General features: G+C 54.9%; 2 protein-coding genes across 2 annotated transcripts; both read right to left on the bottom strand.

Moving 5' to 3' along the window:
- Nucleotides 1-73: 73 nt before the first annotated feature.
- On the bottom strand, nt 74-10,511 carry LOC120394224 (killer cell lectin-like receptor subfamily F member 1). Its single transcript, XM_039518451.1, has 6 exons — nt 10,436-10,511; nt 9,032-9,118; nt 4,744-4,914; nt 3,409-3,563; nt 973-1,085; nt 74-197 (listed from the first exon to the last, which is right to left on the bottom strand). The coding sequence occupies exons 1-6, from the start codon at nt 10,509-10,511 to the stop codon at nt 74-76; spliced, it is 726 nt and encodes a 241-aa protein (XP_039374385.1).
- A 1,387-nt stretch (nt 10,512-11,898) lies between these two features.
- LOC120394239 (killer cell lectin-like receptor subfamily B member 1) lies at nt 11,899-18,938 on the bottom strand. Its single transcript, XM_039518474.1, has 6 exons — nt 18,854-18,938; nt 18,167-18,256; nt 17,275-17,424; nt 14,929-15,083; nt 14,269-14,381; nt 11,899-12,022 (listed from the first exon to the last, which is right to left on the bottom strand). The coding sequence occupies exons 1-6, from the start codon at nt 18,936-18,938 to the stop codon at nt 11,899-11,901; spliced, it is 717 nt and encodes a 238-aa protein (XP_039374408.1).
- Between the last annotated feature and the right edge of the window lie 6,768 nt (nt 18,939-25,706).

Here is a 25,706-nt window from a genome sequence, read left to right as displayed (position 1 = left end):
AGCTGAAACAGAGAGGAGAATCCAGGATGTTCTGCATTCCATATATGCAGACAGAGGTCGTCAATCCATCCATTTAAATGAGCACAGCTTCCTTTTGGCAAATCCATTTATAGTCAGTGTTGCAGATTTCAGACTTGATCTGAGTCTTCTTGACTGCAGCACAGCTGTTCTCTTTCACAGGACCTGAAACCGTGAATCTGCGAAAGGAGTGAAGGCAACAGTCACAATCAGTGTGTTCAGAGGTGGAGAAAAACAGCTTTTCTCCTTCCTTCCAGCATGCTGGGGTTCCAGCGTCATCTCTAATCCTTCCCCAGATAGGCTAATACATGAAACGAGTTGGTATGTTAAGTCCAGAGCTGGGGGAGAGGTGCACAAACTGCACATGGTACAGAAACTTGCAGCAAAGTGATTAATCAGAGTGCTAGTGCAGAGAGGCCAATCTTTAGAACGGATGCAAATGTTCCTCTTTTGAAATTTACATGAAAAGTTGAGTCAATGTCAAATTTCAGTGAAAAAATGGGGAAGTTTTGATGAATTTTGAACGGCTTTTTGACCTAGTTTTTTGACCAGCTATGGAGGCAGTTGGGACTTCCTCAGTTTTGAAACTGAACTTTTGAATTCTGAAATCTCAGATGTTGACAAAAACAAGAAAAGATTGAAAAAATCCTGTTTCTCCCATTTTGTAACTAGCTCTGCCCTGGAGTGTGGGGCTGAGCAAACAGAGACCCGGATCCTGCAAACATTTATGCACTTGCTTTGATTTCCTCCCATGCATACTGCCATTCACTTCTATGAGACTTACCCCAGGTGTGTCTGCAGGATCGAGGCCCTTACACTGTAAGATTTAATGGGTGAAATCCTTGCCCTATGGAGGTCAACAGCAGATTTGCCATTGACTTTAATGGGGCCCAGGGTTTCACACTACGTATTTATTTGCAGACTCATGTCAAATACTAATCAAGAAAGACTTACAGCGTTTGATTTAACGGGGAACCATCCACCCAGGTCCACTTCCTCCCTGGAGATGTGATGCTGAGTCCAATCCACGCCGGAATACGATTTCCTGTAAGATTCTGTATGAACTCCTGTGAAATGGACACGGGGTCAGAGAGAACAGAACATGGTGGAATTCTCTGGCTCCTTTGCTCACGCTGCAAATGAGACCTGATCTCTAGTTTGGGCTTTGATCATTAATATCCGTGACAAATCAGGACTAGCTGAAACTCCAATTGAAAGTGCTGTAAACATAACAGATAACTTACACTACTAATTAACAACTGAGTCAGTCCTGTTCCCCTCCACCACGATTTTGATGAATTTTGTTTAAAAATTTCAATGAACTTCATTAAACATTCTCAACTTTTTGGAATGAAAATTTTTTGCAATTTTTTTGTGCTGGCTTTTTTTAACACAGCTCTAATGAATAATTAGTAACATTTCAACCCTCGGCAAACTCTCCGCTGTTATCCAGCTACTGCACCTCTTTCCATATAGGGCATGATTCTGTACTGAGTGACCAAACCCTGTGCAACGTTGCTATACAGCTGTTACCCAGCTGCCCCACCCCAGAGGTAGCCGCATCTCAGTGATAGCTGAACAATCCCTGGCTCCAGTTTGTACCTAATCATTTTAAGACCATAAAATGCTTTGGGATCTACTATTAATGTGTTTATTTTAATATGCTTAGGCTTGGAAAGATTCAATTTTTATTGGTAAATGTTGACTTCACTGTAGACACACAAACTGATGAGAAAATATTTTCTCTGACAATAATCAAAATTTACAGAGAGGCAAAGTAAGAAAAATGCTGCTTGAGAACTTGGAGTTTGATTTAAGGATTCTTAATGTGTGTATTTTGATAGTTATAAAGCTTTATCTTTTTTAATCTCAGCTTCTACAGGTACTAAATAATTATGGGCAGACCTCTCTTCCCAGTGTCTGACCCTGCCCCATGATTTCCCACAACTATGAACATTTAAATACATACAAATTGATAACAAATACTTAAAACTCATAATTTTGCACAACTGAACATTTTAATAGATAAAAATGCCTTAGAATAAATAGATGTCTGTCAAATTATTTAAAAAATGTAAGCCTAAATCTATATTTGTATGAAGTTTTGTCTGTTATCTAGGTTTTTATATTCAGTCTTGATGATATCACTGCACCTAATGTTAATCCAGCTAGTGTTCAGGATAATGTTCTCAGAAAGTAAAGATAATATGTACAGTAAAGGCAGTGGAAAATTTTCAGTCAAAACTTATTTTTTTAGCGGGATTTTCCTACTCCTTTTTTAAGAACATATAAGCGGCCATACTGGGTCATACCAATGGTCCATCTAGCCCAGTATCCCATCTTCCAACACTGGCCAATGCCAGATACTTCTGGTGTTTGGAAGTTAAGGGACGCCCACAGCTTCTTGACTAATAGTCATCGCTGGACTTATCCTCCATGAATTTACCTAATTCTTTTTTGAACCCAGTTATGTTTGACCTTCACAACATCCTCAGGCAAGGAGTTCCACAGGTTGACTGTGCATTGTATGAAGAAATACTTCCTTTTGTTTGCTGTAAACCTGCTGCCTATTACTTTCATTGGGTGACCCCTAGTTCTTGTGTTAGGAGAAGGAGTAAATAACACTTCTTTATTCGGTTTCTCTGCATGATTTTATAGACCTCTATCATATACATCCTCAGTTGTCTCTTTTCTACACTGAACAATCTCGGTCTTTTTAATCTCTCCTTTTATGGAAGCTGGTTCATACCCCTAATCGTTTCCATTGACCATCTCTGAACCTTTTCCAATTTTAATATATCTTTTTTGAGATGAGGCAACCAGAACTGCACGCAGTATTCAAGATGTGGGCATGCCATGGATTTACATAATGGCATTATAATATTTTCTGTTTTATTATCTAACACTTTCCTAATGGTTCCTATCACGCTGTTAACTTTTGTGACTGCCGCTGCACATTGTGTGGATGTTTTCAGAGAAATATCCACACTGACTGCAAGATCGCTCTCTTGAGTGGTAACAGCTGATTTAGAACAAAATATTTCCTCTTGCCTCTCTAACTATCTTGAAGTTGAGGACATTTTGAAAAGTTCCCTTTTTTCTGCTGAGAATATGGAATAAGTGGAAAAATATCATTATTCATCCCATCGGATTCAGTGGTCAATAAAAGGGGGGGAGAGAAAAGTTTGAAGTTTTAAAAAGAAGTTTGGTTTCCAAAAATCAAAGCGAACATCTCATTTCCCTCTCAAATTTTCCAGTGAAAAATAGAAAAATTGTGAATGAAAATTTTGCTTTCAGAAGTTTGTTAATAGACATAAGAGGAGGGATTCTTGACCTGCTCTCATTAACAAGGACACAAATATGTTAGGTGATGTTTAGCATGTTCTTTACCAGCTCCTCCCGGTCCTGGATCATGAGCAGGTGAGATCCCCTCCGTGAGCAGTCATCACGGCCCCAGCTCCAGTACTGATTCTCTTCCGACAGCCAGTAGCACTTGTCCATGTGCGGCACCCAGTGCCTGGGGCAGAGTTTGCACCCAGAGCCCTCTGGAGGGGAAAATGAAACAAAGACGTTGTTCAGGGGGTTGATTGTTCTGAACAGGGCTGACCCCCCACTACAGAGATACCGGAGACTTCACACTCCGTGTCAGTGAGATGAAAGGCACCGCATTGGCCTTGTGCGGGCCGGACTGGAATACAAAATGGTGCTCTGCCTCGATGACATTGATACCCCAGTCTACCACTAGGGGGTGCTGTGCTGCTGGGAGTGGGTATCAAGGGGACTCAATAAGGGGTCTCCTCTCTACACAGTTAATGCTGGCCCCCATGTGGCACTAGGGGGTGCTGCAAGGAACAGTGTGGGGGGCTCAGTAGGGGGCGCTCTCCCCTGGCAGTCAGGGCTGACCCCAGTGCCCCAGCATGGCACTAGAGGGCGCTGTGCTGCCAGATGTTTCATCACTCTCAGGATGTAAAACCAAGGTCCTAACCTCTCCTAGTAACGAGAGATCCCCTAGCAGGTTTCCCATGCAGGGGCGGCTCTAGGAATTTGGCCGCCCCAAGCACGCCGGTCCCGCGGCTCCGGGGGACCTCTTGCAGATGTGCCTGCGGAGGGTCCGCTGGTCCCGTGGCTCCAGTGGAGCAGAGGTCCACCGGAGCCACGGGACCAGCAGACCCTCCGCAGTCATGCCTGCGGGAGGTCCACCGGAGCCGCGGCAGCAGTGGACCCTCCACAGGCATGACTGCGGAAGGTCCGCCGGAGCCGCCTGCCGCCCTGCCGGCAAAATGCCGCCCCAAGAGCGTGCTTGGCGTGCTGGGGTCTGGAGCCGGCCCTGTCCCCATGAGCTGGAAATGTTAACCCCGATCTCCTGGCTAAATCCAACCTCAGGTGATTCCATTTTGCCTCCAAAAATCCCCCCTGGAAACTTCAACTGGATGATGAATCCTTCACTCCCTGGCCTAAACCTGTGCACTGTTGAGCAGATGCCGCCACCCACCCCAGAGGTGGCTGCATTTCAGTGCTGGGTGGCTTGATCCCCACAGACAGTTTGGCAGGTACTTTGGGCCTGAAATGCTCCGAGTAGGAGATTATTATCCTGTGTCATGATGACGCTAGTTCAGCTTAGACCTTCCCGGGCTGGTCACTAGATGTTGCTGCTGCAAAACCACAGCTGTTTCTCGACATCCCCAAAGTGCACAGCAGCTCAGAGGCAGCGGGAGCTGAGGTTACCTGCTGAGCTGCTCTGCGGCAGCCCACACAGACTCTGTCTCAGGTGAGAGCGGAAATCCTGCAGGCTGTAGCTGCATTCTGCTCCGTTTCCTGATCTCTGGGCATCGCCAACATCCTCTGGGCCACGCGAGGCCGGCATGGTCTGATGTTCCTGGGAGTAGCCCTGGAAACCTTCCAAAGAGTATCTGCATTAATGGGAGTTAGGAACCAACCTGGCAGTGTCTGAGTGGGACACCGCATGGAAGGACACAGCTCAGATACAGGGGACTCTTTGAGCAAGGGATTGGACTAGATACCTCCTGAGGTCTCTTCCAACCCTGATAGTCTATGATTCTATGACTCAAGGGCAGACGGGGATGTGGGGGGATCTGGATTCCCCAACACATGGCACAAGTTGCAAGCCAACGGGGTTTCACAGTGAGGAATTGTCACATCCCTATAGAAAATTCCATGTTCAATCTTTTCTATTGCAGGCAAATTCTGCACCCACGTCCCCGTCCTGCTCCGATTGCTGCCACTGACAAAACGTGCCACCAGCTCTAGTGGAAGCATCAACACTGCTCAGGCAAACCTGCCCCGATAGCCAGGAATCATTCATGGCTGTAGCAGCCACCTCCCGCAAGAGGGTTGCCATGAAGAGCTGGGAAGTTTGCACCTCTGTGCTAGACAAGCCCTTAGTTAACTTGGGCTCCCCTGCTGCCTGGATGTGGAATTGCAAAGCAACAGAGCAGGGCAAAAATTTTGAAGTTGTTTCCATTTTTGCAGGGTACAAAATGGACCCAATTTTCAAATTTTTATGAAATGTTTCTTCCTTGTAGTTTCTTGGGGGGTTGAGGGGCAAAGGTCTTCCTTTGTTTTCGCTGGGGTATTCTGTATTTTGGGATTTTTTGTTACTCTTTTTTTTTTGGTTGGTTAATTTTTTCTCCTTTGTTTTTAGATATTTGGGGGGAGATTTGGAGAGGGTCAAGGTTTTTTTTGTTTGTTTACTTAATTTTTTGAGAGAGGGTGGATTTGTGTTTTGTGGAGGAGTTGCTCGGAGGTTTTTGGTTTTTTTCATTCTATTGATTTGAAAGTGTTTTTAAAGGGCTTCTGTGGTTTTATTTTAATTTGCCATTTTGTATTTTGGTGCTTGTGTTTTTCTTTTTTCCCATATATTTCATTCCCCATCTTTCCCTTTTTGCATGTCATTTCCAAAAAGAAACAGGGATTTAAAAAAAAAAGGGGGGGGGGAGTATTGAGAAATTATATTAAAAAGGAAAATAAGGAAAAAATGATAAACAATAAAAGAAAAAATTCCAAAAATATTTTGATAAAAAGTTTTGCCATAAGTTTCAGTTTAGAAAACAGGCCATTTTTCTATTAAAATACTTATTTCCTGGAACCATGTAAACCAGAGAGCACTAACGCCAATCCTGCTGGGTGCTGCATTAACCGACCGAGAAGTGAAGTATGTGGAACACGCCCCTGTCAGAGTGAAAGATCTCACCCCTGGATGCTCTGAGTCTCTCACCAGCGTTGATGGCTGGATCCGGTGTATGGGACACTTCCCCAGGCCGTGACGGGGTGAGATTACAGGGGATGCTGGGGGAGTACAGATCACACAGGGCCCGATCCTGCGTTCCTCAGGCAGAACTCGAGGCAGGGGGCGTGGGGCGCACCCATAGGCGGCAGGTTCGTATAATTTTTGGTGGGGCCCAAAATGGTGGTCCCCCCCGCTCTCACCCTGTAAGCTGATATAAAATGAAGCTACAATGCGTCAGCACCACAAGATTACAAGGGTCAATTAAAAGTGGAAAGTCAGAAGCAGCACTTGCCTATTAATACCTAATATATGGTATTAAATTTTGTTGCACCTGTTGTGACAAAGTGGGAATGTTCTTAATGTTTTCTCTGAATACTGTGTGGGTGCCTCAGTTTCCCCTGCAAAGTGCCAACTGACGGTGTTGGGGACAAAGAGATCAGGTGGCCTCCTTATCCGGAAGAGACACAAAGGCCAGATGAGGGAGTGTCAGTTTGGAGCTGGCTGGGGAAATCGGGAGAGGCCCAGAACTTGGGTCTGGGCTCCCCACCCCCCCAAGATGGACCTGACTGAGGGGTCCTGTTTTCTGTACTTACAAGCTCTGTTTTAGACTGTAACCCTGTCATCTAATAAACCTTCTGTTTTACTGTCTGGCTGAGAGTCACATCTGACTGCGGAGTTGGGGTGCAGGGACCTCTGGTTGCCCCAGGACCTGCCTGGGCAGACTCACTTTGGAAAGTGCATGACGTGGAAGGGCATGCTGAATGCTCCGAGGTCAGACCCAGGAAGGTGTAAGCTTCTTGCCCTGGAGACAGTATGCTCAGAGAGGAGGCTCCCCCAGAGTCCTGACTGGCTTTTGTATGGAGTTGTTCCAAAGCATCCCAGCATCCCCTTCCACACCATGCGCTTCCCGGAAGTCTGCACAGGCACTGACACTCCCTCCTCTGGCCTTTGTCTCTTTTCCAAGCATTAGGAGGCCACCTGATCTCTTTGTTCTCCAACACCTTCAGTTGGCACCTTGCAGGAGAGTGGCCCAGGCCATCAGTTGCCTGGAGACAGGGTGTCGGCCATTCTCTGTGCAGACAGCATCACACTGGCCCTCTAGGGCTTTCCAACAATCACACCCCCTTATCCCACCATCTAGAGCCTTAAGAAATGCATTGGGGAAACTGAGGCACACAGACAGTATTCAGAGAAAACACCTGTATACGACCAGTTACATACTTTGAAGGGTGTAAAATAATCAAATATTGTGCTAAATACAATGATACTCCAAACACCTTCAGTTGGCACCTTGCAGGAAAGTGGCCCAGGCCATCAGTTGCCTGGAGACAGGGTGTCAGCCATTCTCTGTGCAGACAGCATCACACTGGCCCTCTAGTGCTTTACAACAATCACACCCCCTTATCCCACCATCTAGAGCCTTAAGAAATGCATTGGGGAAACTGAGGCACACAGACAGTATTCAGAGAAAACACCTGTATACGACCAGTTACATACTTTGAAGGGTGTAAAATAATCAAATATTGTGCTAAATACAATGATACTCCAAACTGACCACCAAATTTAAGTTGCATGTTTTTCCCCTCAGGTGAGGGTTCTGGGGTGGGGCTGGGGATGAGGGGTTCACAGTGCAGGAGCGTGCTCGGTGCTGGGGGTGCAGGCTTTCGGGTGAGGCAGGGCTGAGGATGAGGAACTTGGGGTGCAGACAGGCTGCCCCAGGGCTAGGGCCAGAGAGGACTCCCCATCACCACCACTGGCAGCAGCAAGCTCCAGGGGAGGGTCCCCTCCTGCCCCCCATGGCACACACACTCTGCACATGCTCCTAGAGCCCCTCTCAGGTCCAGAAAGCTCACTCCCCTCCCCTATGATGGGTACTGGGGGGGGCACAGGTGGCCTTCCATGCTGCCCCTCACCATAACTTCACTGTGGAGGGGGGATGGGGCTGCCCCTTGCCAAGCATGGGGCAGAAGTGGGGTAGGCAGGGTGGTGGCTGGCTATGGGGTGGGGGAGCAGGGTGTCATAAAATTCACCCTTGCCCCAGCTGCTAAGGTATTGGAAGCCTCCCTCTCCCTTCCCTCCTGTGGCGGGTGGGTTGGTGGTTGCTGGGGGAGGGGGCATTGCATTCACATGTGTCTTCCTGCCTCCCCTGTGCAGCCTGCTGTGCCTCACTGGGGTAGGAGGCGGGGCTGGGGCAGGGGGGGGATCATAGGGTCAAACACTCAAACATAATAAAAAATCATAGGGTCAAACACTCACGGAAGCCCCAACTGCTGCTAAGGTGAATGATGTCTGTCTCCTGGCCCGTTTGTGTCTCCTCCAGGTAAGAGGAGGGGAGGGGAGGGGAGGGGAGGGGAGGGAAGGGGAGGCCCCCTCCCCTCCTGAGTGCTTCAGCAGTCGTTAGCACATTCCTCTTACGCCCGTCTCCGCCACTCCGGATTCGGGGATCTGAACCCGACTCCCTTTTGATCCGTCGTTAGCACATTCCTCTTATGCTAATGCTGCAGCCCTTAAGCTACCAGCAGCAGCAGCAAAGGAGAGTGAGAGAGACCTGCTATGTGCTCTCTTTACATTCAGGCAGGAAAACTCTGGGGAGGGGGAATAATCTAATATTTCCAAATATTGGTGGAGCAGAGCCCCTGATTATGAATATTCCTGGGGCTTTAGCTCCAAGAGCCCATATAAGTTGGCGCCCATGGGCGCACCGGATCGGGGGTAATCTCTAGGCCCAGAGACTGGGACGCAGGGAGTCTGTTCCCAGGCACTTACCCACACGGCTCAGCACGATCGCAGCCAAGGTCAGAGTGACCCACCCGGTGCCCAGCGCCACTAGGCAGTGTCTGTGCCTGCAGGGAGCTGGAACAGAGAGACATGGGGACGCAGGGTCAGCAGCTGCGGGGGGAGGATCATGGTGGTTTATTTCACTGCTAGCATTAGAGGCAGATCCTCAGCTGCTGTCAACCGACCATGCTCCACAGATACACATTTCCTAGCCTAAAACACTCCTTGCCAGATCCCAGTTGCTGTCAACCACTGTAGCCCCACTGCAGTCCATGGGACCAGATCCCAGCTGAGAGAAATACTCCGAGTGCATTGACTTCGAGAGAATTTCTCCTGATTTACACCACTTGCAGATCTGCCTCTTTTAAATTGCAGGGGGGAAACAAATCCCATTATTACAACAATGAGAGACCCCAGCTGAGACCAGGGCCCAGCAGTGCCAGGTGCTGCACAGACCCACAGCGAGAGAGAGTCTCTGCCCCAGCTGAGATCAGGGCCCCATTGTGCCGGGCGCTGCACAGACACACAGGGAGAGAGAGTCTCTGCCCCAGCTGAGATCAGGGCCCCGTTGTGCCGGGCGCTGCACAGACACACAGGGAGAGACAGTCCCTGCCCCAGCTGAGATCAGGGCCCCGTTGTGCCGGGCGCTGCACAGACACACAGGGAGAGACAGTCCCTGCCCAGCTGAGATCAGGGCCCCGTTGTGCCGGGCACTGCACAGACACACAGGGAGAGACAGTCCCTACCCCTGGCCTTGCGCAAACTGGCTAGATGAAGGAAGGATCTTTACCCCCATTTTACAGATATGGATCTGGAGTCCTGAGAAATGAAGAGACTTGGCCCAAGGTCACCCGGGGTGTGTGGCTCAGCCAGAAAGGCACCTGTAAGTCCTGGCCTTGTGCTCTAACCACTAATCTTCCCTTCCACACACACAGCTGCTCATCGGCCATGAACTCAGGCTAGTTCTGCAGTCCCCACAAACAGCACCCCAAGTCTCACACCTCTGCCGGGTCCCTGCACCTTTAGGGGCTGATCCTGCAGCCCTGACTCCTGGGAGTGATCCCGCTAATTTCAATAGTGAGAGCTGGTGGGAGCGGTGGGATCTAGTGGGTAGAATTGGAGGAGCCGGGGGGTGGGGGCTGCGTTTTATCCCACCTCTGGGGGAGGTGTGCGGTGCAGTGGGTTAGAGCAGGGAGGGCTGGGGGGCAGGAGCTCAGAGGGGAGCTGGGATCAGTAGGATCAAACCCCATAATATCCCAGCTCCATACAGACCCTCCTGCCCCCCCACCCTGCGACCCCCCCTTGGGGTGGCAGCCCAGCCCTGCCCCTTCTGCTGGGACACGGATCCCATGGTGGGGAGGGAAGACGTGGGGAGGGGGTTACAGTCACTACCTTGGTTCCCAGCTGCAGACAGGCTGCCCTCGTGGGGCCGTGGGGCCAGCCCCATGTCGCCCTCCTCGTCCTGCATGGTCCCCAGGCAGAGCAGCAGTCGAGCTCCCCCGACAGCAGGGGTGGGGCAGGGCTGCCTTTCTGCTGGAGCGGAAGCGCCCACACCTCTGAGAGGGGCCCAGGTGTGAGACTACACAGGAAACTGAGTCACTGCCCCGGAGACGTGTGGGCGGCAGGGGGCCGGTCAGCCCCACCGGCCTCAGCTCCGCCCCCCTGCTCGGGAGGATGCTGCTCAGCCACACCAGCGCTCTCAGCCAGCCACGGACGCCCCACCCCCCTTCAGCTGCAGCCGCCCTGATACCGGGGTGAGGGGCACAGTCTGTCTAGGGGCTTATCTGGGGCCGTCACTAAACCCTCTGAGCCCATCCCCCCACAGCAATGGCCTGAGCCTCTGCCACCCAGGGAGGGATCCTTGTCCCCTTTACACAGCAGCAGGGGCAGATTGTCACATGGCAGCCCCCCCACGTCCCAAAATCTGCCCTGTCCGAGTCCTGCGCCTGTCAGAAACCTCCTTACGGTGGAGCTGAGGTTGCTGGTGCCCCCAAAGCCTGACCGTGCTCAGTGCAGCTGCCCCCACAAGGGTGTTAACGTGGCCAGGAAAGCAAGGCCCAGACCTCCAAAGGTTGGAGGGTGTAACCAGGCCTCCCGTGTGGCCCCCGGCCCCAGCTCCTGTGGGCCATTAGCACCTCAGTCTGCGGCGAGCCTGAGCCAGTCGCCCCGACAGGTGTGAGCTGCCCCGAGTGGAACTGAGCCAGCAACGCTGCCTGAGTCTGCCGAGAGCCTGAGCCAGTCACCCTGAGAGGTGTGAGCTGCCCCGAGCGGAACTGAGCCAGCAACGCTGCCTGAGTCTGCCGAGAGCCTGAGCCAGTCGCCCTGACAGGTGTGAGCTGCCCCGAGCGGAACAGAGCCACCAACGCTGCCTGAGTCTGCCGAGAGCCTGAGCCAGTCGCCCTGACAGGTGTGAGCTGCCCCGAGCGGAACTGAGCCAGCAACGCTGCCTGAGTCTGCCGAGAGCCGAGAGGGGGCAGCTGCCCCATTGCTCCAGTAGGAGTCTATCCCCCGCTGTGGGAGGGGAGGGGGTCTAGTGAGTCAGAGCTGGGGGGATGGGTTGTCTCCTAGCTCTACACAAGGAGTCGGGGCTAGAGCAGGGGGGCTGGGAGTTCGGTGCTGGGAGCACAATTCCTAGCTCTGCCACTGACTCTCTGTGCAACCCTCCCCGGGTCAATTCTGCTATCGGTGCCTCAGTTTCCCCATCCATGTAGTGGAGATGATGAGTCTGACTGAGCGCTGGGAGGTGCTTTGAGGTCCTCACATGACAGGCGCTAGATAACGTGTCAAAGCTCACTCGTGATGCTTTTATTGAAGAAAGGCTCCTCGCCATTATTAACGGGCCACGGATGCCCCGCTCAGAGCGGGACGGCGTCTCTCTGGCAAATCCACCGACGTACAGAGCTGCAGGTGTCAGAACGAATCCGATTCCTGTTCACCACCCCACAGCTGTTCTCCTCAGCCGGGCCTGACACCGGGAACCTGCCGGACAAAGGGGAGGGCCCCTGTCAGCGCGGTTGGTTCCAATGGGATCCGCAGCCGTCGTCTCCTCCAGCCAGAGATGGCTCCAGACCCCAGCACGCCAAGCACATGCTTGGGGCGGCATGCCGCGGGAGGCGCTCTGCCGGTCCCGGGAGGGCGGCAGGTGGCTCCGGTGGGCCTCCCACAGGCGTGCCTGTGGAGGGTTCGCTGGTCCCGCGGCTCCGGTGGAGCATCCGCAGGCAGGTCTGCGGGACCAGCGACCGAGAGAGCGCCCCCCCCCCCCGGTGTGCCGCTGTGCTTGGGGCAGCGAAATGGCTAGAGCCACCCCTGCCTCGTGCCTCCAGCTCTGCCCTGGGGGCTGCCCCCTCTCCCCACTGGCAGGCCCTGGCCAGGGTCTCGAATGGCCTCTCCCTGCCCAGAGCCCAGGGACCTGCTCCAGCCTCCTCCTCCCTGCCGGGCTAGACCCTGCCCAGCTCCCTCCCCTGCTCCGCGTCTCCTCCCCACCGGGCTGGGCCGACGCTGCCCCCTCCTGGTCCCCTCCTGCCTCTGGCTGCTCTGTGTCTCCCCCTCCCCCCTGCCCCATTGTCTGGGGGGTCCCCAGGGCTCTGGCCTGGCCCCTTTGCTCTTCTCCCGCCACATCCCGTCTCTGGGCCACCTCCCCCGCCCCCAGGGCTCCAGCCACCATCTCTGTGCTGGGGGATGGGTAAATCTCTCCCTGCCCCATAGCCCTGTCTGCTCCCACCCAGCCCCCCTCTCAGCCGGGCTCCCCAGCCCCCCTCCTGGGGTCTCAGCATCGTCTGACCAGGGCCGGCTCTAGGTTTTTTGCCGCTCCAAGCAAAAATAATTTTGGCTGCCCCCCCACAGCCCTGGGCCCCCCCCCGCCCCAGCCCTGGGCTCTCTCCCCCCACCTGCACTCTCCTGCCGCAGCCCTGGGTCACTGGTAACTCGCTCCCAGGGTGGGTCATTCAGCAGGAATTTTGGATGTGCACAGAACACAGACAGGATTGGTTCCCATATGGTTACAGAACTGCAGTAAAGTGGAACAATTTTCAGCTTGTGTGATTGGAGGATATCTGATCCATATTATAAGACTGTCCTCCATGAATGAGGAAAAGTTGAGGTGCCTTTATTATTCTTTTGTTCCACTCTTTCTTTCTCTGGGGAATTTGCCAATGCAATATCACTGTCTTCCTTTTAAACAAACAAACAAACAAAAGGCAATGGCTGTTGAAAACAGCAATTCCCGTCCTAAAAACCACTGGGAAGCATTTCTTGCTCAATTTTATCCTACTTTTTCTACAGCAAGTTACAGTGGATCAGTATATTTGATTTGGGAGAAATGAAGTAACAGCTGCCCAAACTGAGTTTGAGCACTCCTGAACTTTGAGGTGTTCAAATCTGGAAGGCAGGTGCTGGGGGTGTGTGTGTGTGTTGGGGGGACTGTGGGCTCCGCGGGGGAGCACGGCAGCATGTATGCAGCAGCGTGTCTGGTGCTGAGCGGAGCCAGACACTCTGGTCTGAGTGGCACGGTAAGGGGCTGGGGTTGGAGAAGGGGTAGGAGGTTCCGGGGCAGTCAAGGGACAGGGAGAAGAGGGGCAGGATGGGTCAGGGGTTCGAGGGAACAGGCAGCAGTTGGATAGGCATGGGAGTCCCAGGGGTTTGTCAGGGGACAGGTAGGGGGTGGGCTCCTGGGGGGCACTTAGGGGCAGGGGTTCCAGGAGGGGCTGATCAGGGAGCGGGGGGGGGGGCGGTTGGATGGGTTGGGGTTTCTGTGGGGGGCAGTCGGAGGGAGTGGACGGTGGCAGGTTGGGGCTTCCCTCCCCGTGGAGCGTCCTGTTTTTTGAATGTTAAAGTCTGGTCTCCCTGCCATTCACAGCACTCACAGCCCGCTGCCGCATGAGGTCCCCCCTTCCTTTCCAGTTGGTAGTGGCCAAGGGAATGCTGGGAAATGTAGTTCTTTCCCTGCTCCAGGGCTGGCTCTATAGGCAGGGAGCTAACCAAGGAACTACAGCTCCCAGAGCCCCCTGTTGGTTCTCAGCTCCCAGGCTGGATCCCTGCCGCCCCTGCAAATGGGCTGCCTCAAGCAGGTGCTTGCTTTGCTGGTGCCTAGAGCCGCCCCTGCATCTGACACTGAACACGGCTCCCCCCAAGCTCCCGACCTTCCCCCCAAACCTCCCCCAGCCCTGGCCCTGGCCCCCTCTGCCCACGGAGGGGAGGGAAAGGGTTTGACTCAAGGAATCACTCACTGGGTCTGATCCAGCCGGGAGCCGTCCAGCCAGGTCCAGGCCTTCTCCGGGGAGGGGACGGACAGTCCGACCCAGAACTGATTTGAGTCTTGTGTCAGGTCCTGTAGGGACTCCTGCAGTGAGTGTGGGACAGGCAGCTGGTGACCAGACGTGCGGTCGGGCTCTTTTCTTCCAAATCCGGGTTGTCAGCAACTTCAGGACCAGAATGTCTGTCTGTCCATCTATCCCTATACACACCCAGTATCCAGCCCCATACATCTATCCCAATACACACCCATCTATCTATCCCCCATAGATACGGCTCTCTCCATCCATCCATCCCCATCTATCCCCTGTCTCTCTGTAGCCCCCATCCTCAACACACCCAGCCCCTCTCTCCAGCTGAGCTGTGTCGGGCACACCCCAGAAGAGGGAGGTACCGGTGGCTTTAATCTACCTTTGTGTGCCCCTGATCCTTGGGCTAGGGATTTAGGCTGGGATTGTCAAAGCTGCCTAGGGGGTTTGGACACCCTTTTATTAACAATGCAAACAGGGTGTCCAAATCCCCTAAGCAGCATTGAAAATTTCAGCCCTACCATGTAGCCTATGCGCCCTTAGACTCTGCACCCAGGGCCCAGCCCTGCAGGGGCAGCTCCAGCAGGAAGGTATCGTCCCCTTTACCAGCTCCTCCCGGTCCCGGATCACCAGCAGCTGGGAGCCCCTCGCTGAGCAGTCGGCGTGGCTCTTGCTCCACAATTCACCTGTTCTGGAGACCCAGTAGCACTTGTCCCCGCGCAGCTGCCAGTCCGTGGGGCAGAGTTTGCACCCGGAGCTCCCTGCAGAGAGACGGGCGTCATTAATGCTCTGAGCCCTCTGGGCCTCGTTCCCGGCTACTCCCAGCCTGCGACTGGGGCAGGAACGGGGTTCAAATGGGTTTGAGTCCCCTTTGTGCTCCCTGAAATCTGGGGCTGGGTCAGGCTCTGCCTGGCTCCTGGCATAAGTTACAGCAGCCTCGGGGCTGCTCTGCCTTATCCAGTGCTCCCATATGGGCCCATGGTAGCAGAGAACACCCATAGCGCACTGCACTCTAGCCACACTGGCAATCTGCCCCCCATTTTGGGGGTTGGGAGAAAGGCCGGGTGATCCCAGCTCCACACTAGCCAGAGAGGACCCCCCAGGACAGGGGAGATTCTCAGGGGCCTATGGACCCACTTTAAGGCCCCTTTACACGGCCAGAATGGCCTAGACGGGCCCTGGAGTAACTGGGGGGGAGGGGTAGTGTTAAGCTGGGAACAGGACGGGAGGCTGGGACCCAGGGGTGGTGGGGACTGGGAGGGGACATGGGGCCCAGATGCCAGGGAAAGGGACGGGGTGGGACCATAAGACAATCTTACTAATAAGATGTGACCCCCCCCCCCTCCCCACACACACACACTGGAAAAAAATTGGACAGCTTTGTATTACATTGTGTCAAGTATCAGGGGTAGCCATGTTAATCTGTATGCACAAAAACAACCTTAAAGACTAACAGATTTATTTGGGCATAAGCTTTAGTGGGTAAAAACCCCACTTCTTCAGATGCATGGAGTGAAAGTTACAGATGCAGCTTTGTTATACTGACACGCGAAGAGAAGGGAGTTACCTTGCAAGTGGAGAACCAGTGTTGACAGGGCCAATTTGATCAGGGTGGATGTGGTCCACTCCTAATAATAGATGAGGAGGTGTCAATTCCAGGAGAGGCAAAGCTGCTTCTGTAATGAGCCAGCCACTCCCAGTCTCTATTCAAGCCCAAATTAATGGTGTTAAATTTGCAAATGAAATATAGTTCTGTTGTTTCCCTTTGAAGTCTGTTTCTGAAGTTTTTTTTGTTGCAGGTTGGCTACTTTTCAAAATGTCCAGGGAGATTGACGGGTTCTCCGACTGGCTTTGTTTGTTATCATTCCTGATGTCTGATTTGTGTCCATTTATTCTTTTGCATAGAGACTGTCCGGTTTGGCCAATGTACATGGCAGAGGGGCATTGCTGGCACATGATGGCATATATCACATTGGTAGATGTGCAAGTGAATGAGCTCTTGATGGTGTGACTGATGTGGTTGGGTCCTCTGATGGTGTCGCTAGAGTAGATATGGGGACAGAGAAGGCAACAAGGTTTGTTAAAGGGATTAGTTCCTGAGTTAGTGTTTTTGTTGTGTGGTGTGTGGTTGCTGGTGAGTATTTGCTTCAGGGTGGGGGGCTGTCTGTAAGTGAGGACTGGCCTGTCTCCCAAGGTCTGGGAGAGTGAGGGATCGTTTTCCAGGACAGGTTGTAGAGCACTGATGATGTGCCGGAGAGGTTTTAGCTGGGGGCTGAAGGTGACGGCCAGTGGCGTTCTGTTATTTTCCTTGTTGGGCCTGTCCTGTAGTAGGTGACTTCTGGGTACCCGTCTGGCTCTGTCAATCTGTTTCCTCACTTCCCCAGGTGGGTATTGTATTTTAAGAACGCTTGATAGAGATCTTGTAGGTGTTTGTCTCTGTCTGAGACATTGGAGCAAATTCGGTTGTATCTTAGAGCTTGGCTAAATTTGGTTGTATCAGACAGGGCCTGATTGAATTGGCATTGTCAACGCTTTGAGGTAACTCCCTTCTCTCCATGTGTCAGTATAACAGTGCTGCATCTGTAATTTTCACTCCATGCATCTGAAGAAGTGGGTTTTCTACCCATGAAAGCTTTTGCCCAAATAAATCTGTTAATCTTTGAGGTGCCACCAGACTTCTCGTTGTTTTTTTGTATGACATTGTTATTAAAACCTTCATGGCTGGGTACTACCCTGAACAGCCACTAGATGTCGCTGCCCCAGGCCCGGTCCCAGCTGAGGCAGGTACATTCATGGCCCGGCACCGAGCGGGGCTGGTGGCAGATCGGTGCAGCCAGCAGGGGGCGGCGTGTCCCTGCCCTGCAGGATCCCCAGGGGCTAGGAGGGCAGCTGGGTTCCCACTGGCCGTGCCCGGGGCGGAGGGCGGCTCAGAGACACACGCGCTGGGGTTACCTGCTGGGCCGGGCGGGGCCGGGGGGCACAGCTGGGATCGGAAACGCTCCAGGCGGGTGCTGCATTCTGCTGTGCTGGGGTCTCTGCTCCCGGCTCCGTCGCTCCCAGGAGCTGCCGGGGTCTGTCCCTTCTCGGACAACAAGTGGGAAACTGCAAAGCAGCATCGGTGGGAGTGAGGGCAACTGGTCAATGTTGTGCGAGTTGCTGGTAAAAGCACCAGCACCGAGCCATGCGGAGACACGGGGCCTGCCCCAGACCCTGTTCTGCCCCATCGCCACTGACTCCAATGAGCTTCGGAGCAGCCCCAAAGGGACACAGTCTGAAAAAGTGTCTGGGATTGAAAATCACTGGGAATTAGGTGCCTAAATCCCTTGAGCTTCTCTGCAAACCCAGCCCGTGTTTCCACCCATTCTCATCCTCAAAACATCCCCCAAAACTGACTGCATGGGGCTGGCCAGACTGAGTCAGACTGGGGCCCATCTAACCCGCTCTCCCACCTCCAAGGGTGGACAGACCCAGCTACCTCTGAGCAAGGAGCACAACGCCCCCTAGTGGACACTCAGAACCTGTCCCCCAAGTCAGACCCTTCCTGCCCCTCAGTTAGGGGTTGATTGATGCCCTGAAGCAGGAGGGTTTATAGCCGCTGCCAAAGCACTCGGTACTTCCTGGCCCTCTGCCTGGTCTTGTTCCTCTTATACGTGTCCTGATCCTTCACTGAGCCCTGCTAAGCTCATGGCCCCAGTGAGATCCTGTGGCAGTGAGTTCCACAGCCTCATTGTGACTGAGCATCTGTTTTCAATGTGCTTCCTCTCAATGTCCCTCCCGCAGTGTCACATCCACGCTGCAGACTGACACACCCGGACAGATAAAGCTACAGCCTTTGGTGACTCACCACACACCGCCAGCAATAGCACAGCCACTGCGAGGATGAGATTCCCAGCCCCTAGAGCGACCTGAAGCCAGCCAGGACACTGACGGGAGCCTGTAATGAAACACAAGCAGAGCTGGGCTGAATTAAGGCCCAGCCACTCTAGATCCTGGCCTCAGGCCCCAGCTCCAGGCGTCAAGTGATTGTACCAGGATCTTAGCTTTCATTTAGAAGAGAAAGGCAGTTTTCAGACCTCATGGTAGGGGAGAAAAGATTGAAAATGTGACCCCCCCAAGTGTTACTGACACAGCAATGCTGCCTGAGGTTGCAGAGAGCCTGCACCAACAGGTAGAACAGAGGGGGCAGGCAGCTAGGACACCTGGGCTGTATTCCCAGCTCGGGGAGGGGAGTGGGGTTTAGTGGGTGTGTCCTTGTGAAAGATTTCCCCCTGATCTGTTTTGACACCCTTTTTGGCCCCCTTTTTGGCTTCCAGAGGGGAAAGCTCCCCAGTCTCACCCCCACTCTCGCTCTGTCACTTGGGGGATCCCCCAGGCTCTTTACCTCTGTCCGTGGCGCTGCCCCACCCTGTGATATAACCACATGGCCAGACCCTGCCGCCCCCTGGCCCATCTCTGGGGTCCCAGCCCCGGCTCTGCCCCTGCTGCCGGGACATGGAGCCCGTAGGTGGGAGGAGGGGGCTGAAATCGTTACCTGGGTTCCCGGCTGGGGACGGGCCGCCCGAGCCGCCCTGCTTGGGACGCAGGTTCAAAGCCGTGTAGCCCTCCTCGTCCTCCATCGTGCCCGAGTGAGAGGCGCTGGTGAAGGCGCAGGCAGGGGGTGAGGGGCTGGGCTGAGATCGCACAGGAAGCTGAGCTGCTGGGCTGCAGCCGCGTGGTCGGTGGGGTCACAGTCAGAGGCTTCGGCCTGAATTTCCTCTCTCTGCTCTGGCAGATGTTGGCTTTGTCACACAAAAGCTTCCAGCCACCCACAAATGCCCCCATCCTCCACTCCCTGAGGGGGCTCGGCTAGGGTGACCAGACAGCAAGTGTGAAAAATCGGGACGGGGGTGGGAGGTAATTGGAGCCTATATAAGAAAAAGACCCAAAAATCGGGACTGTCCCTATAAAAACGGGACATCTGGTCACCCGAGGCTCGGCTGCCCTGACACCAGGGTGAGGGGCGCAGTGTCAAAAATCTGAGCTCTGTGAACAGGGTCAGAGCCTCAGCAGGTGCCGCTCAGAATCGGTCCCACTGATCGACCCCAGGCCGGGATCAGGCCCAGCAAGTGCCTGAAAACCCCTTATAGCCAGAGGGAAACAGCTCAGAGCGCTGGGGTGAGCCCGATCCCCTCCTGGGCCTGCAGTTCCCGGCTCCGCCCCTAGGTGGCAGCCAGCCGTGGGGAAGGGGAGAGCACGGGGTGTGCGGCTCCGGTGTGACAATGTGCATGGGATCCCGGCGCCAAATGCCACCCGCCGGTCAGGGGGCCATGACATCTCCCTGCATCACCAAGTGAAATGACCAGGGCCAGAATAGCCGTAGCCAGGCTGTGCCCCTCACCCTGGCATCAGGGCAGCTGCAGGCTGCAGTAGGGTGGGACGGGGGCGACCATCACTGTCTGTGACCAGCCCCTGCGCGCCTGAGCTGACTGCTGCAGCAGCAGCGAGCCCCTGAGGCCGGATGCTCTGACCAGCCTCCCTCCCCCGCCCCATCCAGCTGCAGCTTCCTGTGTGATCTCACACCACAGCCCCTCGCTGCCCTCCCCCCAGCACCTGCCCCCCAGCTCCTACCTGCACCCTCCCAGTCTCCTCTCTCTCTGGCATGATGCAGCACAAGGGGGGGCTCCGCAGCACTGAACCTGTGGCCCCAGAAGGGGCGCGTGGACGTCCTGTCCCCAGCCTGGAACCAAGGAATCAAAATCCACCCCCCTCGCCCTCATGGGCTCTGTGTCACAGCAAAGGGGCAGGGTGGGGGCTGCCACCCCAGGGCGGGGAACCAGGGGGAGAATCTGGCTGGAGCCAGGATAGCACTGGAGATGGGCCAGCCAGGGCCGGGGGAGGGGGAGCGGCTGATTCTACAGACACCTGCCCCCAGGAATAACCTGAGTCCAGATCCCAGCTGGGGGGAACTGGCCGTAGCTCCACTGGGGTCAATGGGGCCTGATCCCAGCTGGGGGGAACTGGCCGTAGCTCCACCGGGGTCAATGGGGCAGATCCCAGCTGGGGGTAACTGGCCGTAGCTCCACTGGGGTCAATGGGGCAGATCCCAGCCTGGGGGGAACAGGCCGTAGCTCCACTGGGGTCAATGGGACCCGATCCCAGCTGGGGAGAACTGGCCGTAGCTCCACTGGGGTCACCGCTCTGTGCTCCAGCTGACAGGACAGGGCACTGGGCTGATTTACACCAGCTGAGGATCTGGCCCCCTGAGGGCAGAATCAGGCCCCGACGTGGCCAGTCAAATTTGTGCCCCAGACCCGTCTGTCCCGTGGCGCCTGCCCCGAGTCTGCACCGGTCCACACGGCTCCGGGCGCGCGGCTCTGGCTGGGATCGTGCTGAGCCAGGTGGGGAAGTGCCTGGGGAGAGACCCCCCCCGCCAAACTCCCGGTGGTTCAGACCATCTGCCTAGGCTCCTGCCCCCCCAAGCGCCACTGACTCCAAGGCTCTCGTCCGCAGGCACCGCCCCCCATAATGGGAGTGCAGAGCCGGTGCTCGGGGCGGGGGCAGCGCGCGGAGCCCCATGGCCCCTCTGCCTAGAAGCCGGACCCGCTGCTGGCCGCTTCCAGGGCACAGCGCGGTGTCGGAGCAGGTAGCCGGACAGCACCATCAACGGGACTTTTAACACCCCGGACGGCGGTGCTGAGCGGAGCGACCCAGCGCCCGACCCGCACTGTGGAAAACGCGGCTCTCTGGCCCCGGGAGGGATCTTGTGACTTGGAAATCAGAAGGGGGGCAGCCAAGCCTGCTGGCAGAGGCCCATAATGGGCCGGGCTCTGCACGGGTCTGTCAGGAGCCCACTGGAGTGGGGGTGAGAGATCAGAGAGCCGGGCTGGTCTCTCTCTGGCCAGGCACAACCCCCAGGCACAATCCCTGACTGGCCAAAGTGAGAACAGTTCCACACGCACCCTCACCCCTGTGCTAAGCATCAGGAAGATACAACGATTATTTGTTTGACATCAGCAGTTCAGAGACCTGTTGCCTCCAACTGACGCTCAGCAGGAAATGGTGAGACCCAGATTCTGGGCTGCACAGGGTGGGTGGGTGGGGGAGGAGCAAAGGCGGCTTTATGCTGGGCTTGCCCTGGGGCTGGCAGGGCCCCAGATGCTGCTTGAATTTAAGGCAACTTCCCACAGCCCCTTATACAGCTCAGAATAGCCAGAGCTCCAATGCGCCACCCACATCCCATCCTCCCTGTTCACTGGGGATTGAGCCGGTGGGGCTAATGTGCCAACCCTTGCTCCAGGGAATTCCCAGTGGGGGAATCCAGTTGCTTTCCAGCCCCTTTCATGGGACAGGAGCTGAGTTGCCAACCCAGGTGTTCAATAATCAGGAGCTGGGATCCCCAAAGCCGTGACACTGACTTTAAAATAACAACTGTGAGGATGTTCAGTGTGTTTTCTGGGGCCGTAGCTTTTAGGGGGTCACACTGAAAAGTTTTTTCTCAGCAAACAAGAGGGTTAAAATCTTATGAAAGACGAGAGTCCCTTGGAATCACGTGACTCCAGGAGCTGGGGTGTTAAGAAAAGCACCAAATACCATGAGGCTCTCAATAACATTGTGGATTTGAAAAGAATGCAGGAGAGCTGTAGGTCTGGGATGAAGCTGAGTGTCTGAACCAGAAGCTGCTAAATAGTCAGTTGAAAATCAGAATGTCCCTCAGATGGGAAATTCGGCTATTTTGACATTTTTCTATCCTGAATCAGGTCAAGAAGTTGCCACATGCAAACGTGTCACTGAGTTGGGGATTCATTTCTAGGGGTAGAATTCCCAGCCTGGACCACCTGTCCAGCGCCCTGCACAGGTTGTAGAGATCCCAGAGATGGAGGTGTGTAATGCATTTTTTTTTTTACCTAAGGATTTCTGATGCGCTGTAAAGGTCCCTCTGACCAATGTATCAGCCTCCGGAGGGAACCGGGCCAGCCCTGGAAATGAGCCAACGGCACCACATTCAACAACTGGTGGGTCCCTTTTGCTTCTATTAACTCAGTAAATTGAAAACAGGACACTGGCCTTGTGGTTACCGCCCGGGGCTCTGATTTTGGGAAATTGGGGCTCAATGCCTGGCTGTCCCTTTTATTTGCTGTGCGACCTGGGGTGAATTGCTGGGGGCTGGATTTCCACGGCTAGTTGAAGCTGCTCTAACAGTTGTGTTGGGTTTTTATTATTACTTGTTGCTGTTGCAGGTTCCCAATAGCGGCAGAAGGACCATGTGCCTTTCTGAACCACAAGGTTATTGCCAGCTCAGGCTGCTCCAGGGAGGGACACTGGATCCGCAGCAAAGCAGCAGAGAATCCAGACGCCAGAGCAAAGTGCCTGTGCCCTGGATGCAGCAGGCGCTGTCCCTTTAACAGGGCTGGCCCAGGCCTCTAGCACCCATGGGCCCATTTGGGAAGATTTAACATGAGGCCACATAACGTGGTGTCTCCTTTGGCTCCTTTCCAGCAACCCCACCCTGCCCACCCTGAACTGGGAGTGGGCACCTGGTCTGCTGGAGGCGTCAGGGCTGCCCCATCGGGGGTCAGGCAGGAATTTTTTCTTCTGTATGAGCAGTCAGTGAGGGCCGGGGAGTTTCGTCAGCTTCCTCGCAGCCCCTTCAAGCCATAGGAAGTTACGTCCTTGAGCTCGTCATTCGTTGCAGCCGGAGTCCTGTGTGGTTAAAGGGATCAAGTGGCCGGTTCCCAGAGGGAAAAGACCTGGGATTTTGCTGATGGGCCTTGGGCTCCCGGGATGGGGTGAGACTCTGTGGCCCTCCCAGGCTGAGGGCAGCCCCTGTGTTCAGGCTTAATGACATTTGGCGCCTGCCACGTAAAATCCAGCCATGGGCCTGTGCATCCTTGGCTGCTGTGTCCTCATCAATGTTCCTTTTCCTGCCCACACGCAGCTACCCCCGGCCAGAGTGACCCCTCGTAACCGAGCCAACAGCCCATAACAGTCACACGGATGGAACATACAATGGCCATAGGACAGCACAGGCAGCTGCCATGTCGGTCACAAGCATCCTGGTGTGACAGGCGGCAGCCAGGCCTGCTGGGAGAGGAAGGGGGATGTAAAACCCAGGCTCCGTCTATGGCACAGAGAAGGAAGCTTTTGACTTGGAAACCGGAAGGGAGCAGCCAGACCTGCAGCCTCCTGCCTGTCAGAGGCCCCGGGCAGGAGCCGGCGAAGGGCTGGGGCTAGACACCCGGGATGTGCTGGGGCCGTCGGGAGGTGCTGCCGCCCCTGCAGCCAGGGGGCGAAGGGGCCGGTGTGAACCCTGCCGCCTGGGGAAGGCCTCGAACTCCTGCTGTAGGGTGAGAAGGGCTGGTCTGCAGGCCCTGCTGCGAGGGCTGCGGGAGCGTGAGGAGACGCCGCGGCCAGGAGGGGATGGCTGGGACGCGCTAGGACAGACACGTGTAGCTACACACAATTATGTTGTTATACTCTAATACAATTATTTATATAAAAAATAAACCAGCTCCCAGCAGAGAAACTTTTATTTTGTAACCCGTAAACCCCCACGTGACTGGCTCCTCCCACCCCAGCAGGGAAACTGAGGCAGCAGCTGCATCCTGCCAACAGGGCTGTGAGCGCCGCTCCCACCAAGGACTAATGAACCAAGGACAGTGTGTGTCTCCCGCGTCTCTCTCCTTTTTCTGCCCGATCCTCTTCACCTTTCCCTCTGCCTGCCAAGGGGGATGTGCTCTCGGGGGAGGGCTCCCCACTCACTAGGGGAAGGGCTTTTCCCTGGTCTCTGCCTATAGAGGGCTCAACCTGATGTCTCGTGTCTGTCATGAGCACAGTGGAGAGAGAGAGAGAGAGAGAGAGAGTGTGTGTGCGTGTGTGTGTGTGATATCAAACAGCCGGGCTGTTCTCTGTCTGGCCATGCACAATCCCCAGGAACCATTTCTGATAGACAAACTGCGAACAGTGACACACGTACCCTCACCACCATGCTAAGCATCAGGTATCACATCAGCGGTTGGGTGCTGCACAGACCCACAGGGAGAGACAGTCCCTGCCCCAGCTGAGATCAGGGCCCCGTCATGCCGGGCGCTGCACAGACACACAGGGAGAGACAGTCCCTGCCCCAGCTGAGATCAGGGCCCCGTCATGCCGGGCGCTGCACAGACACACAGGGAGAGACAGTCCCTGCCCCAGCTGAGATCAGGGCCCCGTTGTGCCGGGCGCTGCACAGACACACAGGGAGAGACAGACTCTGCCCCAGCTGAGATCAGGGCCCCGTTGTGCCGGGCGCTGCACAGACCCACAGGGAGAGACAGTCCCTGCCCCAGCTGAGATCAGGGCCCCGTTGTGCCGGGCGCTGCACAGACACACAGGGAGAGACAGTCCCTGCCCCAGCTGAGATCAGGGCCCCGTTGTGCCGGGCGCTGCACAGACACACAGGGAGAGACAGTCCCTGCCCCAGCTGAGATCAGGACTATATTGTGGTCCCTTCACCATCTGTGGGAGAGGAAACTGAGGCACAGATTGGGCAAGTGACTTGTCTAAAGTCAGATCCAGGCTTCTGTCCACTCTGTGACCCATCAACAACAAACACACTCAGCTTCCGCCCGGTTTAACAGAAACCTTTAATGTCCCTATGATTGTGATGATCCCTGGCTCTGATCTCGAGCTTTGCAGCTGTAGATCTCACAGTGCTTCATACAGGAAGGTCGATATCGATATCCCCATTTCACAGATGGGAAAAGTGAGGCACAAAGGCTGTATTTACACAGCAGTTAGACCCCTGGCTCATGCCACCTAACTGGGGCTCGAGCGGAGGAGCTGTTTCACTGCGGTGGAGATGCTGGGGCTCTGGCTGGGGTCACACTGTCTCCCTGTTGTGACAACACCTTCAGCATGTTGCATTGGTCCAGCCCCATGACCAAACCCCGACCGGTCCGGCGCTCGCCAGCCCTGGCTCTCCCGCAGACGGGACACGCTCTGTCCTGTTGCACTCACAAGCCAGTCGTCTCGGGGGCGGCTCCTTGGGTCTGTTTGGAAGGTCGCCTCTCATCCTGGCCAGCCACCCGCCCTCCAGCTTTGCCAGTCCATCTCCTCCTGGGCTGCCGGGCCACGGGGTAACAGGGCGTTCGCTAGCCCCCAGCCCTCTCCACAGTGCCCCCCTCGCTGCCACGGAGCACCCCAACCCGGCTCCTCCGGCAGAGACCGTGACCCCAGAGATCACCCAGCAACACACAGGGAAAGGTTCTGTTTGGGATCACCAGGGGGACAAAGTTCCTCGTAAAAATCCTCCAAGGAGGTAGCAAGTGGACAGCACGTCAGCACGGTAAAGCTCTGGTGCCTGACTGGGGAAGCTGAGACCCCAGCGTTAGTGACAGGAGTTAACGATCCCTTAGGGCAGGATGGGC

The sequence above is a fragment of the Mauremys reevesii genome, unplaced genomic scaffold, assembly GCF_016161935.1.
Source record: "Mauremys reevesii isolate NIE-2019 unplaced genomic scaffold, ASM1616193v1 Contig43, whole genome shotgun sequence".
In the NCBI taxonomy this organism is placed as follows: domain Eukaryota; kingdom Metazoa; phylum Chordata; order Testudines; family Geoemydidae; genus Mauremys; species Mauremys reevesii.
This window is presented reverse-complemented; position numbering and strand designations above follow the sequence as displayed.

Coding starts and splice junctions, on each gene's coding strand:
- LOC120394239 (XM_039518474.1), bottom strand. CDS start 18,938: ATGGAGGACGAGGAGGGCTACACGGCTTTGAACCTGCGTCCCAAGCAG. Junction 14,382..14,928: donor TCCGGGACCGGGAGGAGCTG/GTAAAGGGGACG, acceptor CACTCACTGCAG/GAGTCCCTACAGGACCTGAC. Junction 12,023..14,268: donor TCCCGGCTGGATCAGACCCA/GTGAGTGATTCC, acceptor TTTGTCCGGCAG/GTTCCCGGTGTCAGGCCCGG.
- LOC120394224 (XM_039518451.1), bottom strand. CDS start 10,511: ATGCAGGACGAGGAGGGCGACATGGGGCTGGCCCCACGGCCCCACGAG. Junction 4,915..9,031: donor GATCGTGCTGAGCCGTGTGG/GTAAGTGCCTGG, acceptor ACTCTTTGGAAG/GTTTCCAGGGCTACTCCCAG. Junction 198..972: donor TCCCCGTTAAATCAAACGCT/GTAAGTCTTTCT, acceptor CTCCTTTCGCAG/ATTCACGGTTTCAGGTCCTG.